General features: G+C 42.2%; 1 protein-coding gene across 1 annotated transcript in view; it reads right to left on the reverse strand.

Moving 5' to 3' along the window:
• Positions 1-14,943, reverse strand: part of TRIO (trio Rho guanine nucleotide exchange factor) — a 237,022-nt gene that overhangs the window by 212,901 nt on the left and 9,178 nt on the right. The window contains 1 exon segment of the mRNA XM_024741724.1: positions 7,266-7,380. Coding sequence (XP_024597492.1) covers positions 7,266-7,380 — 115 coding nt within the window.

Below are 14,943 nucleotides of genomic sequence, written 5' to 3' on the forward strand. Positions count from 1 at the left end.
CTGCCTGTGGGGCACCTCCCTCCACCCACCACCTGGCTGGCCAGCACTTGTACCCAGGGAGCTGGCAGACGGGAGATCATTACAGAAAGAGCTTAGGTCTCACCCGTGGTCCTCACCCTTCCTGGTACCTTAACAGAGTAGACTGACTATTCACGCACAGGGTTCAACCTCAAAAACCTTCAAACTTTTTCTTTTGTGTCCACGGTTTTGCATCTTGCCTTCTCTTTAGGAGAAGAGCAATGACCGTCCTGCCCATCTCTCTGGTCTTTTGTGCGTTAACTGATCACACATGCTGTCTAGTAACTGTTAGGGCCACTAAACAGCAGGGACAGAACCCCAGCAGCACACGCAGAGCAGTGAACAGCAGTCACGCGGGACTCCGGGGTCACAGGAGCTGAAACCACCTGCACTGGCGTGCTGGTGATAGCAGGAGCTTTTGAATGTCCCAGCTTATTCCCTTTAACTTGTCCCAGGCCCCTGAGCTACCTCAGAAGTTCTCAGGTGTGGTCCACCCGCCCCTTGGGATCCTTGGCACCCTTCTGGCGGGGTCTGTGGGGTAAAATCTAGTAATACTGAGACTTGTCTATCTTTTACAGCTGGTTGCGCCAATGGCACACAGGCCATGGTGGACACCGCTGGCTCTCAGCACAAGTCCAGATAGTGCTAGAAGTCATGTATTCTTCCTCTCCACGTTCTAGCTGTTAAAACAAAAGAGCCAGTTTCTCTTAAGAATGTCCTTGATGAAGAAATAAAAATTATTAACTTTATTAAATCTCAACCTCTGAGTACACGGGAAATATACAGAAAGCACATCTGCAGTAAAGAAAAAAACAAAAGTCAGAGTGTTCATAAACTTGGGTTAAAAATCCATAGTCTCGGGGCTTCCCTGGTGGCGCAGTGGTTGAGAGTCCGCCTGCCGATGCACAAAACAGTGGTGGGATGAACTGGGAGATTGGGATTGACATATATACACTACTATGTATAAAACAGATAACTACTGAGGATCTACTGTATAGCACAGGGAACTCAGTGCTCTGTGGTGACCTAAATGGGAAGGAAATCTGGGACGGAGGAGATATATGTATATTATACATATGGCTGATTCACTTTGCTGTACAGCAGAAACTAACACAACATTGTAAAGTAACTATACTCCAATAAAAAAATTTTTTTTAAACCCTAAACAAATGGGACATAATCCAACTTAAAAGCTTTTGCACAGCAAAAAAACCCATCAAGCAACCGAAAAGACAACCTACAGAATGAGAGAAAATATTTGCAAATGATGTGACTGACAGGGGTTAATATCCAAAATATACAAACAGCTCATACCACTCAGTATCAAAAAAACAAACAACTGAATCAAAAAAAAAAAGGACAGAAGACCTAAATAGACATCTCTCCAAAGAAGACATACAGCTGGCAACAGGCAGATGAAAAGACGCTCAACATCCCTAATCATTAGAGAAATGCACATCAAAACTGCAATGAGGTATCACCTCACGCCGGTCAGAATGGCCATCATCAAAAAGTCTACAAATAATAAATGCCTGAGAGGGTGTGGAGAAAAGGGAACCCTCCTGCACTGTTGGTGTGAATGTAAACTGGTGCAGCCTCTATGGAGAACAGTATGGAGGTTCCTCTAAAAACTAAAAGTAGAACTACCATACGACCCAGCAATCCCACTCCTGGGCATATATCCAGTGAAAAATGAAAACTTTAATTAAAAAATATACATCTCCCCCAATGTTCATAACAGCACGATTAACAATAGCCAAGACACGGAAACAACCTGAGTGACCATCAACAGACAAACTAGGTTAAGAAGATGTGGTACATACACACAATGGAATATTACTCAGCCATAAAAATGAAGGAATATTGCCATTTGCAGCAACAATGACGGACCTAGAGATCATCCTACTAAGTAAGTCAGATAAAGGCAAACATTATATGATATCACTTATATGTGGAATCTAAAAATAATACAAAAGAATCTATATACCAAACAGAAACAGACTCACAAACACAGAAAACAAATTTATGGTTACCAAAGGGAAGGGGGTTGGGGGAGGGATAAATTAGGAGTTTGGGATTAGCAGATACAAACTACTATACATAAAACAGATCAGCAACAAAGATTTACTAGCACAAGGAACTACATTCAGTATCTTGTAATAATCAACAACGGAAAGTAATCTGAAAAAAATACACACAACTGAATAATTCTGCTATACACCTGAAACTAACACAATATGGTAAAGCGACTGACTACACTTCAAAAATTTTTTAATAAAAAATTTCTAAAAATAGGGCTTCCCTGGTGGCGCAGTGGTTGAGAGTCCGCCTGCCGATACAGCGGACACAGGTTCGTGACCCGGTCCGGCAGGATCCCACATCCCGCAGAGCGGCCGGGCCCCTGAGACGTGGCTGCTGAGCCTGCGCGTCCGGAGCCTGTGCTCCGCAACGGGAGAGGCCACAACAGAGAGAGGCCCGCGTACTGAAAAAAAAAAAAAAAAAAAAATTCTAAAAATAAAGTGAGACCATTATAGACAGGAAAAAGAAAATCCATAGTCTCACCTAAATTTAAGTCGAAATAAAACCAATTTCACACTCTCACACATGAGCTTACTCCCCTACCTTCTCCCGTCCCCCGCCTCCATGCCCTCCCCACTCCCTCACACGCCATTCTTTTCCTTATCTTTTGATTCATACCAGTAGAGTAACAGACACTCCAAGTTCCTATGACAACTTCATCAGTATAAGAGGCATATTCCCCAAAACACTCCAAAAAAGTCCATGGGGACAGAACCTGAGTTGATGGCGGCCCGCAATCCTAGGAGCACAGTCCTGAAAGCCCTAAGGAGAAAACAGACTGATCCAACACACCGGCTTATCACTCCAGTGTGGAAAGCTGCAGGAGTGATTGGATTAACTCCTGTATGAATATGAACTGAAAAACAGTTAACAGGGCTCAACACTCCTCATGCTATCACTCCTCCTGTCTCAAGTAGGTCCTGGGCCACGATCCTGGGAGCGTCTCGGGTCACCTTCACAAATCCTTAGAGGTAGCTGGGCACTCCCAGAAATGCTTCCTAAAATCCCCCAAGTCACTGAAATTAAGCATTCTGAACTTCCTGGGGTTCTAAAGGAGCTTGCCATCCTGCAAGAACTTCTGGGCTCCACAGCGCCTTGGGGCTAGACCTGCCTGAGCAGGACGTCGGATGTCTGCTGCCCAGCTGGGACCTTCTGCTCCAGACTCTCATGTTCTGCTGCCGTTCACCAAAGACAGGAGGCTGTCGGGCAACAGGTGCTGCTGTTGTACGAGCTGCTGTCTGGTCCTGCGCTTTAAGCATCGGTCGTCCCCCATCGAGGTAAATTCTCTGGCAGCCTTTCTCCTCACATAGCTCTACACAGTGTGTACGTAAAACTACAAGGCCCCTCCACTTGACGGGGCTTAGAAGGAATCCTGAATAACTCCAGGCTCAACAAGAGGAACAAGCTGGAGAGAGACAAGCAAAAGGTGCCCTGAGCTTATACCGCTTACAGAAGGATTAACCAGCCACCTGCCTCCGCCATCCAACTGTTCCCACCGGTGACTTCCAAGTAAAGCAAGCAGCACTCCAACTGGGCTGGGAGTGCACATCCTTCGCACCCATCTGTCTTTATCAAGTTAAAAGCCACATGTTATTAAGAAAGCGGCGACTTGCAAACATGACCAAAGCCACAGCTCTATTTCTGAGCGTCTAATGAACAAACACAGCTGCTGCTGAAGGGCTCCGTGCCATGCTCTTCCTTCAAGGCACTGCTCACTGCAAAGTGTGACTTGTTAACCAGGTATTTCAGCAGTTTTACCGAAGAGCCTCATTTTAGCTGTGAGATTTTTTTAAATGTAGATGAAACTAAGGTCCTTTTTCAATTCAGGTCTCTAAAAAAGAGAAACTCTCCTTTCTTCAGTTCCTAGATGAAGAAGGTACCTTTTTATATGAATGTTCATGAATGAATCAACTCAAAAGTTTCACATGATTTCATTGGTGACAAAAGAGAGTCAGAGTGCTTTATCCATTTAGTTGCTATAAATCATTCCAAAGAAGTCAAAACTTTCTAGAACATAATGAGTATAATTCAAAAGAGCAATAAACACCTAGAGATGCACCAAGACTAACGCAATTATCATTTCTGTGCAGGAGTCCCCATCACACCACGAAGAAGTTCCGCTGTGACTTTTCTCCTACACATTTAAGGAAAAGTTCCCTTGCAAATTAATCATATGAAAACCAATCTATTATTCTAATTGTTTGTTTTTTAAGGAAGGGAGAGGGGAGGGAAGGTGACCCAAACAACAGTACTCAGAACTAGTCGCCACTCTCAGATCACATTATGTTTTAACTCTGGGGGCCACATTTTAAGAGGCAAAGACAGGAGGCCACGCAGAAAAAAAACAGACAAGATGATCTGGTTCTAGAACACATGGCAAAAAGAAAATCAACTGAAGGGAAGTCAAAGAGCAAATACGAAAGATGGACATTACTGTACCACTTCTGAGACAGCTACCGTGAGTCAGACACTGTGCTGGGCATGTACATAAATAATCTTACTATTAATACAGTGATCCGAGAAGTACAGATTACTATCTCATCTCGTAGATCAGAAACCCCGTAAAATTAAGTAAACCAGGTCAGTCCGTCTGACTCTGACCCCCAAGCTTTCCCGGATGGCACACTTCTCCAAATCCGGGAATGTGTAGTCCTGTAAACTGTCTGGCTGAGGGGCAGCCAGAGGCTACCATCATGTCACAGAAAACATTGACAGTGGTGGACAGAGAAAGGAGTCCCACAGGACATCCTCCCCCTGCCCCTCCCACTGCCCAGGACTGTGTATTTCACTCTGAAACTGTAACAACAAATTATAGACTCAAATAAAGAACAAGCCAACCCACAAGTCCCCAAAAATTCACACACCATTAATCTCCTGACATGATCACTGATCCCACTGTCTGGCTAAAACCAGAGCTCTCCCACCTCTGCAGGCTCCCTGAAGGCGGCACTAAGATTCTCTGTCAGTCGCTGTAGGACCTGCGGTGGACCTGGAGAGGACTCTTTTTGTGGCCACTTCTATTTGGACCACTGGGAAACCTTCCTCCACTATGATTTGGCAAACGCATCGTTTACATACAAATTAATCCCATCTCTCTCATTTGCTCATTAACCAAGAACAAGAAACTGGCATTGCCTGTCACTTGAAACTGTAAATACAAAAGCAAAGCCAGGCAATGAAACGAACTGACGGTGCTCGGTGCTTGGAGGGTCACTCTACACACTGAGGAACTTATGAGAGAAATGAGAGAATATCTGGGATTTGCTATGTTTTCTTGGGGAAGTAGACAAGACTGGCAGAATCCAATAATCGTTGGAGCTGGATGATGGGCCCATGGGTGTTCGCTTCTCTCTAGTTTTGTTTACACTCACGATTCCCAGGACAAAGTTTTGTGTTTTTTTTTTTTAAAGTGGGTCATCCAGCTGATTCAAAATATACCTGAATCGATTTCTTTATGATATCAATGAAAGGAAAAGTAATTTTTTTACATTTATAATCAATATGGATTTCAAAACCAGAAAGCAAGTTGCCAAAGTTATATACAGAATTCCAACGGTGTAAATGTTTTCTAAAAGATCACCTGGGTGAAATTCAACTTGTGTTTCACTGAACTATACACCAAGCATCATTTTGGATGGCAGGGATTTGTTTTTTCACATCATCGTCTGTATCTGTTTCTTTTTCATCATTAGCACAGCACACGGCACATAGTAAGAGCTCAGTAAGTAGTGGCTGTAAACTATGCTGTTATTTATAAGTGACAGTGAGTAGTAAATAACTTCTAAAACTCTTTCCAACTCTGTGATTTCAACAGTTCAACAGTCCAAGAAAATATCAGAGTAAGAGGAAAGGGAAAACTTTTCCACATATTTAAGCAGGGGCCCATTAATATGTTGCTGATGATTTGATGTAATAGCTTTCCCACAAAGGATACCCTACAGAAAAACCCAAGAACCCCCTCTGAAGCTCAGACCATCGACACCAAAGCTGACCTTCCTCAGCCACCGTGAGGATGGGTTGCCAGAGGACCGTGCTGTTTCCCTGGCTGGTGTCAACCCAAAGAGGTCGCGGGAGAGTCACAAGCCCTGCTCTGTGGGCGATCTGTTACACTCACCTCAAACTTTAGAATCCACTACGCTGCTGTTGACCATCTTTTATGCTTTCCCGGCGTTAACATGTTCCTTACGGCTACTCGTTAGTCTATATTATGACCGAGTGTCCTTTTTCAGGTGCTCGTTTAGTCTCCTAGGAAATCCCTCTTCACTGGCGCACATCAGCCATGCCCTGCTTTAGCACACCCGCTTCTGGGGTGAGAGTACCTCTTCCTCACAGGGGGTCCCGCTCCGACCCCCGGCACACAGCCACCTCTTATGCCAGGCCTGGCTGTATGCTTGGATCATATCAGAGCAGTACTTTGTTTTCCAAAAATTAATCTTAACCATTAAACGGAGATGTTAATGTGGGAGGCGGGGGAGGGTTTCCTCTGCCAGCTGTCAGCTCGCTCTGTAGGTAAAACCTCAGTAATATGTTTCTAAAGCAGAAGCAAAGATGCTAGACTCCGCAGGTATACACACTCGCCCACTGCTGTTAACCGCTCCTCACGTCAGGGCTCTCCAGAAAATAAAGCCTTGCCTATTCCTCGTGTTCCTCGGCGTCTATGCCGAAAATCCCCCTGGCTGTCACTAGCGGGTTGCAGATTGAATGAGAGCTCCCAAACTCCATGTCCCAGGACATTAGCTGGTAGGGATTCTGAATGCCCTGCAAAGTTCACGCTACAAATCAACCGAATACTTCCCAGGAACTGAAGCGCAGCACAGAGCCAGAAGGTTCCTCTCGGAAACCACACTCCACTGGTGAGCCTCCGGCCCGCCGGGTCTCCGTTATCAGGATCATCTCTGCTTTACCTCCACCTTGGGCACCACAACCTAAGGTCCCCGCCCGGTGGCCAAGCCACCCCCATCGCCACCACACAAGCCTGCTCACTCAGAACACTGCCCTTCTCAGCCCCGCACCGAGGAGGGTCACAAAAGGAAAATAAGGAGAAAGACCATAATTTTCACTTGACAGCACTTTGATCAGAATCCAGGCTCCTGTGGGCTGTTTTCTGGGGAGTGTGTGCAGCGCTGCACCTCTGGGACAGGGACCAGCCACGACCACGCGGGACTCACCTGGGGATACAGGCCAGGTAGGAAATGAGCCTCCGGAGGTCCTCCTGTCGTATCCTGTCATGATTGCTGCGGGCCGGGAAGGTTAGGATGGGACCCCCGCGCTTATCTCTGCCACCTGGAAACAAACATGTGGAAGAGGCTCAGACAGAAACAAGAGGAAACAGGACTCTATGGGCCACTGGGCGCCCAGCATCGCAGCCTGCCCACCCACTCTCGCGAAGCTGTGCCCAGAGCCCTCCTGGCCCGGCAGGACCCCATGAAAGGCCAGCATCCCTGGCTCCCCTGAGACAGGTGGCAATGCCATCCCTCCCAGGACACCGGCGATGAAGTCTGAGTTTTGCACACCACATGGAAGGTATCACAGAAGGCCCTGGCTCTTTCTTCCAGTGTTTGTTCCCTCCTTTATTCAGTTTCATGTTTGGACAGAAAAAAAGGTTTCATGTATACGTGCTTCCATCACCTTAAACTCCCACCTCCGGGGACTTCCCTGGTGGCACAGTGGATAAGACTCTGCGCTCCCGATGCAAGGGGCCCAGGTTTGATCCCTGGTCAGGGAACTAAATCCCACATTCATGCCACAAGCAAGGAGCTTGCCGGCCACAACTAAGGAGCCCTTCGGCCACAACTAAGGAGCCCAAGTGCTGCAACTATGACCCGGTACAACCAAATAAATAAATAAATATTTAAAAAAAAAAAAAATCCCATCTCCTCACGCCCTCTCTCTCTCCCTTTCTCTGTCTCCCTCTCTCTCTCTCCTCCACACTGTCCCCTCTCCTTCCCTCCCCGTCACTCTCAGCTCTGTCTCTTTGCTCCCAACCAAACTGGGCTTTAACTCATGAAAGGGAAAAGACAGAAATGTTCTTCAAACTCTGCACTGACGGCTACTTTATATAATCTGGGATCCAGGGCACCTTCCCCTCTCAAGGGCAGTACCTGACCCCTGTGGTCAAGCTTCCCCACTCTCTCACACAAAGCCACACACACACAAAAGCAAAAAAGAGAGAGAGAGGGAGAGATTGGCACACAAGAAGTTTCAAATAGAACTAAATTAGCTTAAGAACTTTAGAAATATTACATTACACACTAAGCACAAATCCACGTGACTGGCCTTTGACAGGAAGGCAGAAACGCTTCTCATGAACGTGTATACAATCCTAAGGAAGTCTGCTGGGTATCACTGAACATTTCTGGTGAAACTACTCTATTTATTTTATTACTTCTATTCGGATTTTCAGAAAAGAACACAGAGAAAGAAAATTTTGTTTTCCCAAGTGTATGCTTCATTTAGTTTTACAGCTCTGGTCATCTCTTTCTAGAAGTACAGCAATAAGATCTCAAAATTCAAGCAACAACATGAAACAATTATTTTCTCATCTTAATTATTTACCTTGTCAGCAGACGTAACTGAAAAGGCAAGCAAAAAGCAAGCAAGCAAGAGAAAACCAAATTCTTTACTTTTAGAATGCCAAAAACATACTCAGCAGAAGATGCTGGCATTTTAAAAACACACTTTTACCAACATGGGTCTTTACCATGTCCTAGAATGATTAGCAATTCCTCTCAACAGTAATGAAACTAAGTGCTGATTCTGAACACTTAAACTGACCCACGTGTACTGTTAAGTTACGAAGCCCAGAAAGATGTTAAATTATTTATAAATCCAATAACCCAGGTATTAAATAGGAACAACACTACATCACAGCTGACACACGCTAGGTATGGCATCAAGTGCTTGACACCCACGTTCTGATCTGATCATCACAACGATCCTGTTAGGAGATTTCCTCACGCCAGCTTTATCGTGAAAGATACTGAGGCTCAAAGAGCTTATATAAAGACAAAGGGACCATGCCAGCATGTCACAACTGGGCCCTTTGCCCTGATAAGAACTTGCATAATTTTTCAAACTAGTGGCTTTACTTCTTTCTACATAATAAAAATATCAGAAGGAATGAAAGGTACTATTAAAAGTGAGAAGCAGTAAATTTTTTTTAATTTAGATTTCAAACAGTAATAGATTTGCCATTTTAAAATACATCATTGGAGATCTACTTATTTGTAAATAGCCTATTACTCATTTGGAAAAATAAACCAGTGGACAATATTTTTCTATTGTACTTTTCAGAACCATTTTGTCTCATTACTCCTGTTTTAGCTGAAGAATTGTATTACGTGCGGAGAGTAAAAAACTTAAACACTGAAAAAACAAAAAAGTGAGAAGCAGTATTGTTGTAAATGCTGGAATGACATTATGAAGTAATCTTCTAAATACCAGACAGTAATTTTAGGGAAAAATCATTGGCTCTAGTTTTTTTGGAATACCTCTTGTCCCCGAGATAAGACCAGTAACAACTGCAGTATTTTTTATTTCCCAACATCTTTCATTCCTTTCAAAACAGAGTCAATCTCCTTGATCAAAAATATAAGAGAGACCTTCAGGATGGTGGAGGAGTAAGACACAGAGATCACCATCCTCCCCACAAATACATCAGAAATACATCTACATGTGGAACAGCTCCTACAGAACACCTACTGAATGCTGGCAGAAGACCTCAGACTTCCCAAAAGATATATAATTTCTTTTCCTTTTTCTCTTTTTGTGAGTGTGTATGTGTACGCTTCTTGGTGTGATTCTGACTGCATAGCTTTGCTTTTACCATTTGTCAAGGGTTCTGCCTGTCCGCCTTTTTTTTTACTTTTTTATTTTTAATAATTTTTAAAATTTTTATCTTAAAATCTTTATTCTATTTTATTTTAGTTTTTTCTTTCTTTCTTTCTTTCTTTCTCCCTTTTCTTCTCAGCCCTGTGGCTGACAGGGTCTTGGTGCTCCAGCCGGGTGTCAAGACTGAGTCTCTGAGGTGGGAGACCTGAGTTCAGGACATCGGTGCACCAGAGACCTCCCGGCTCCACATAATATCAAATGGCAAAAGCTCTCCCAGAGATCTCCATCTCAATGCCAAGACCCAGCTCCACTCAACAACCAGCAAGCTCCAGTGTTGGACACCCTATGCCAAACAAATAGCAACACAGGAAAACAAACCCACCCATTAGCAGAGAGGCTGCCTAAAATCATAATAAGGTCACAGAAACCCCAAAACACACCACCAGACGTGAACCTGCCCACGAGAAAGACAAGATCCAGCCTCATCCACCAGAACACAGGCACTAGTCCCCTCCACCAGGAAGCCTACACAGCCCACTGAACCAACCTCAGCCACTGCGGGCAGACACCAAAAACAACGGGAACTACGAACCTGCAGCCTGCGAAAACCAGACCCCAAACACAGTAAGTTAAGCAACATGAGAAGACAGATAAATACACAGCAGATGAAGCAGCAAGGTAAAAACCCAACAGACCAAATGAATGAAGAGGAAATAGGCAATCTACCTGAAAAAGAATTCAGAGTAATGATAGTAAAGATGATCCAAATCTTGGAAACAGAATGGAGAAAATACAAGAAACGTTTAACAAGGACCTAGAAGAACTAAAGAGCAAACAAACAATGATGAACAACACAATAAATGAAATTTAAAATTCTCTAGAAGGAATCAATAGCAGAAAAACTGAGGCAGAATAACAGATAAGTGACCTGGAAGATAAAACAGTGGAAATAACTCCCACAGAGCGGAATATAGGGGAAAAAAATGAGAAGAATTGAAGACAGTCTCAGAGACCTATGCGACAACACTAAACGCACCAACATTCGAATTATAGGGGTACCAGAAGAAGAAGAGAAAAAGAAAGGGTCTGAGAAAGTATTTGAAGAGATTATAGTTGAAAACTTCCCTGACATGGGAAAGGAAATAGTCACCCAAGTCCAAGAAGCACAGAGAATCCCAAACAGGATAAATCCTAGGAAAAACACACTAAGACACATATTAATCAGACTAACAAAAATTAAATACAAAGAAAAATTATTAAAAGCAGCAAGGGAAAAACAAAAAATAACACACAAAGGAATCCCCATAAGGTTATCAGCTGATTTATCAGCAGAAACTCAGCAGGCCAGAAGCGACTGGCAGGAAAATGTGCTCAAAGAGAAAAAGCTACAACCAAGATTACTCTACCCAGCAAGGATCTCATTCAGATTTGATGGAGAAATCAAAAGCTTTTCAGACAAGCAAAAGCTAAGAGAATTCAGCACCACCAAACCAGCTTTACAACAAATGCTAAAGAAACTTCTCTAGGCAGGAAACACAAGAGAAGGAAAAGACCTACAATAACAAACCCAAAACAATTAAGAAAATGGTCATAGGAACATACATATTGATAACTACCTTAAATGTCAATGGATTAAATGCTCCAAGCAAAAGACACAGACTGGCTGAATGGATACAAAAACAAGACATGTATATATGCTGTCTACAAGTGAGGCAATTCAGACCTAGGGACACATACAGACTGAAAGTAAGGGGATGGGAAAAGATATTCCATGCAAATGGAAATCAAAAGAAAGCTGGAGTGGCAATTCTCATATCAGAAAAAACAGATTTTAAAATAAGGACTATTAGAAGAGACAAAGAAGGACACTACATAATGATCAAGGGATCACTCCAAGAAGAAGATATAATTGTAAATATTTATGCACCAAACATAGGAGCACCTCAATACTAAGGCAAATGCTAATAGCCATAAAAGGGGATATCGACAGGAACACAATCATAGTATGGGACTTTAACACCCACTTTCACCAATGGACAGATCATCCAAAATGAAAATATATAAGGAAACACAAGCTTTAAATGATACATTAAACATGATAGACTTAATTTGTATTTATAGGACATTCCATCTGAAAACAACAGAATACACTTTCTTCTCAAGTGCTCATGGAACATTCTCCAGGATAGATCATATCTTGGGTCACAAATCAAGCCTTGGTAAATTTAAGAAAATTGAAATCGTATCAAGTATCTTTTCCAACCACAACGCTATGAGACTAGATATCAATTACAGGGAAAAAAATCTGTAAAAAATACAAACACATGGAGGCTAAACAATACCCTACTAAATAACCAAGAGATCACTGAAGAAATCAACGAGGAAATCAAAAAATACCTAGGAACAAATGACAATGAAAACACGATGACCCAAAACCTATGGGATGCAGCAAAAGCAGTTCTAAGAGGAAAGTTTATAGCAATACAATCCTACCTCAAGAAACAAGAAAAATCTCAAACAAACAACCCACGCTTACACCCAAAGCAATTAGAGAAAGAAGAAAAAGAAAACCCAAAGTTACCAGAAGGGAAGAAATCATAAAGATGAGATCAGAAATAAATGAAAAAGAAATGAAGGAAACAATAGCAAAGATCAATAAATCTAAAAGCTGGTTCTTTGAGAAGATACACAAAATTGATAAACCACTAACCAGACTCATGAAGAAAAAAAGGGAGGAGACTCACATCAACAGACGTAGAAATGAAATAGGGGAAGTAACAAATGACACTGCAGAAACACAAAGGATCAGGAGAGATTACTTCAAGCAACTATATGCCAATAAAATGAACAACCTGGAAGAAATGGACAAATCCTAAGACAAGCACAACCTTCAGAGACTGAACCAGGAAGAAAATAGAAAATAAAAACAGACCAACCACAGGCACTGAAATTGAGACTGTGATTAAAAATCTTCCAACAAACAAAAGCCCAAGACCAGATGGATTCACAGGCAAATTCTATCAAACATTTAGAGAAGCGCTAACACCTATCCTTCTCAAACTCTTCCAAAATATAGCAGAGGAAGAAACACTCCCAAACTCATTCTATGAGGCCACCATCACCCTGATACCAAAACCAGACAAAGATATCACAAAGAAAGAAAACTACAGGCCAATATCACTGATGAACACAGATGCAAAAATTCTCAACAAAATACTAGCAAACAGAATTCAACAGCACATCAAAAGGATCATACACCATGATCAAGTGGGTTTTATCCCAGGAATGCAAGGATTCTTCAATATACGCAAATCAATGTGATAAACCATAATAACAAACTGAAGGAGAAACACCATATGATCCTCTCAATAGATGCAGAAAAAGCTTTCGACAAAATTCAACACCTATTTATGATAAAAACCCTCCAGAAAGTAGGCATAGAGGGAACTTACCTCAACATACTAAAGGCCACATATGACAAACCCACAGCCAACACTGTTCTCAATGGTGAAAAACTGAAATCATTTCCTCTGAGATCAAGAACAAGACAAGGTTGTTCACTCTCACCACTATTATTCAACACAGTTTTGGAAGTCTTAGCCACATCAATCAGAGAAGTAAAAGAAATAACAGGAATCCAAATCACCAAATAAGAAGTAAAACTGTCACTGTTTGCAGATGACATGATACTATACATAGAGAATCCTAAAGATGCTACCAGAAAACTACTAGAGCTAATCAAAGAATCTGGTAAAGTAGCAGGATACAAAATTAATGCACAGCAATCTCTTCCATTCCTATACACTAATGATGAAAAATCAGAAAGAGAAATTAAGGAAATACTCCCATTTATCATTGCAACAAAAAGAAAAAAATCCATAGGAATAAACCTACCTAAGGAGACAAAAGACCTATATTCAGAAAACTATAAGACACTGAGGAAAGAAACTAAAGTGGATACCACCAGATGGAGAGATATACCACGTTCTTGGATTGGAAGAAACAACATTGTGAAAATGACTATACTACGCAAAGCAATCTACAGATTCAGTGCAATCGCTATCAAACTACCAATGGCATTTTTCACAGAACTAGAACAAAAAATTTCACAATCTGTATGGAAACACAAAAGATCCCGAATAGCCAAAGGCACCTTGAGAAGGAAAAACGGACCTGGAGGAATCAGGCTCCCGGGCTTCAGACTATACTACAAAGCTACACTAATCAAGACAGTATGGTACTGGCACAAAAAAAGAAATATCGATCAATGGAACAGGATAGAAAGCCCAGAGATAAACCCACGCACATATGGCCAGCTTATCTTTGATAAAGGAGGCAAGAATATACAGTGGAGAAAAGACAGCCTCTTCAATAAGTGGTGCTGGGAAAACTGGACAGCTACATGCAAAAAAATGAAATTAGAACATTCCCTAACACCATATGCAAAAGTAAACTCAAACTGGATTAAAGACCTAAATGTAAGGCCAGACACTATCAAACTCTTAGAGGAAAACAGGCAAAACACTCTATGACATAAATCACAGCAAGATCCTTTTTGACCCACCTCCTAGAGAAATGCAAATAAAAACAAAAATAAACAAATGGGACCTAATGAAACTTAAAAGCTTTTGCACAGCAAAGGAAACCATAAACAAGACCAAAAGACAACCCTCAGAATGGGAGAAAATATTTGCAAATGAAGCAACTGACAAAGGATTAATCTCCAAAATTTACAAGCAGCTCATGCAGCTCAATATCAAAAAAACAAACAACTCAACCCAAAAATGGGCAGAAGACCTAAATAGACATTTCTCCAAAGAAGATATACAGATTGCCATGTAAGGATGCTCAAAATCACTAATTAGAGAAATGCAAATCAAAACTACAATGAGGTATCACCTCACACCAGTCAGAATGGCCATCATCAAAAATCTACAAACAATAAATGCTGGATAGGGTGTGGAAAAAAGGGAACCCTCTTGCATTGTTGGTGGGAATGTAAACTGATACAGCCAC

Source organism: Neophocaena asiaeorientalis, unplaced genomic scaffold (genome assembly GCF_003031525.2).
Source record: "Neophocaena asiaeorientalis asiaeorientalis breed wild unplaced genomic scaffold, Neophocaena_asiaeorientalis_V1.1 scaffold10, whole genome shotgun sequence".
Classification (NCBI taxonomy): domain Eukaryota; kingdom Metazoa; phylum Chordata; class Mammalia; order Artiodactyla; family Phocoenidae; genus Neophocaena; species Neophocaena asiaeorientalis.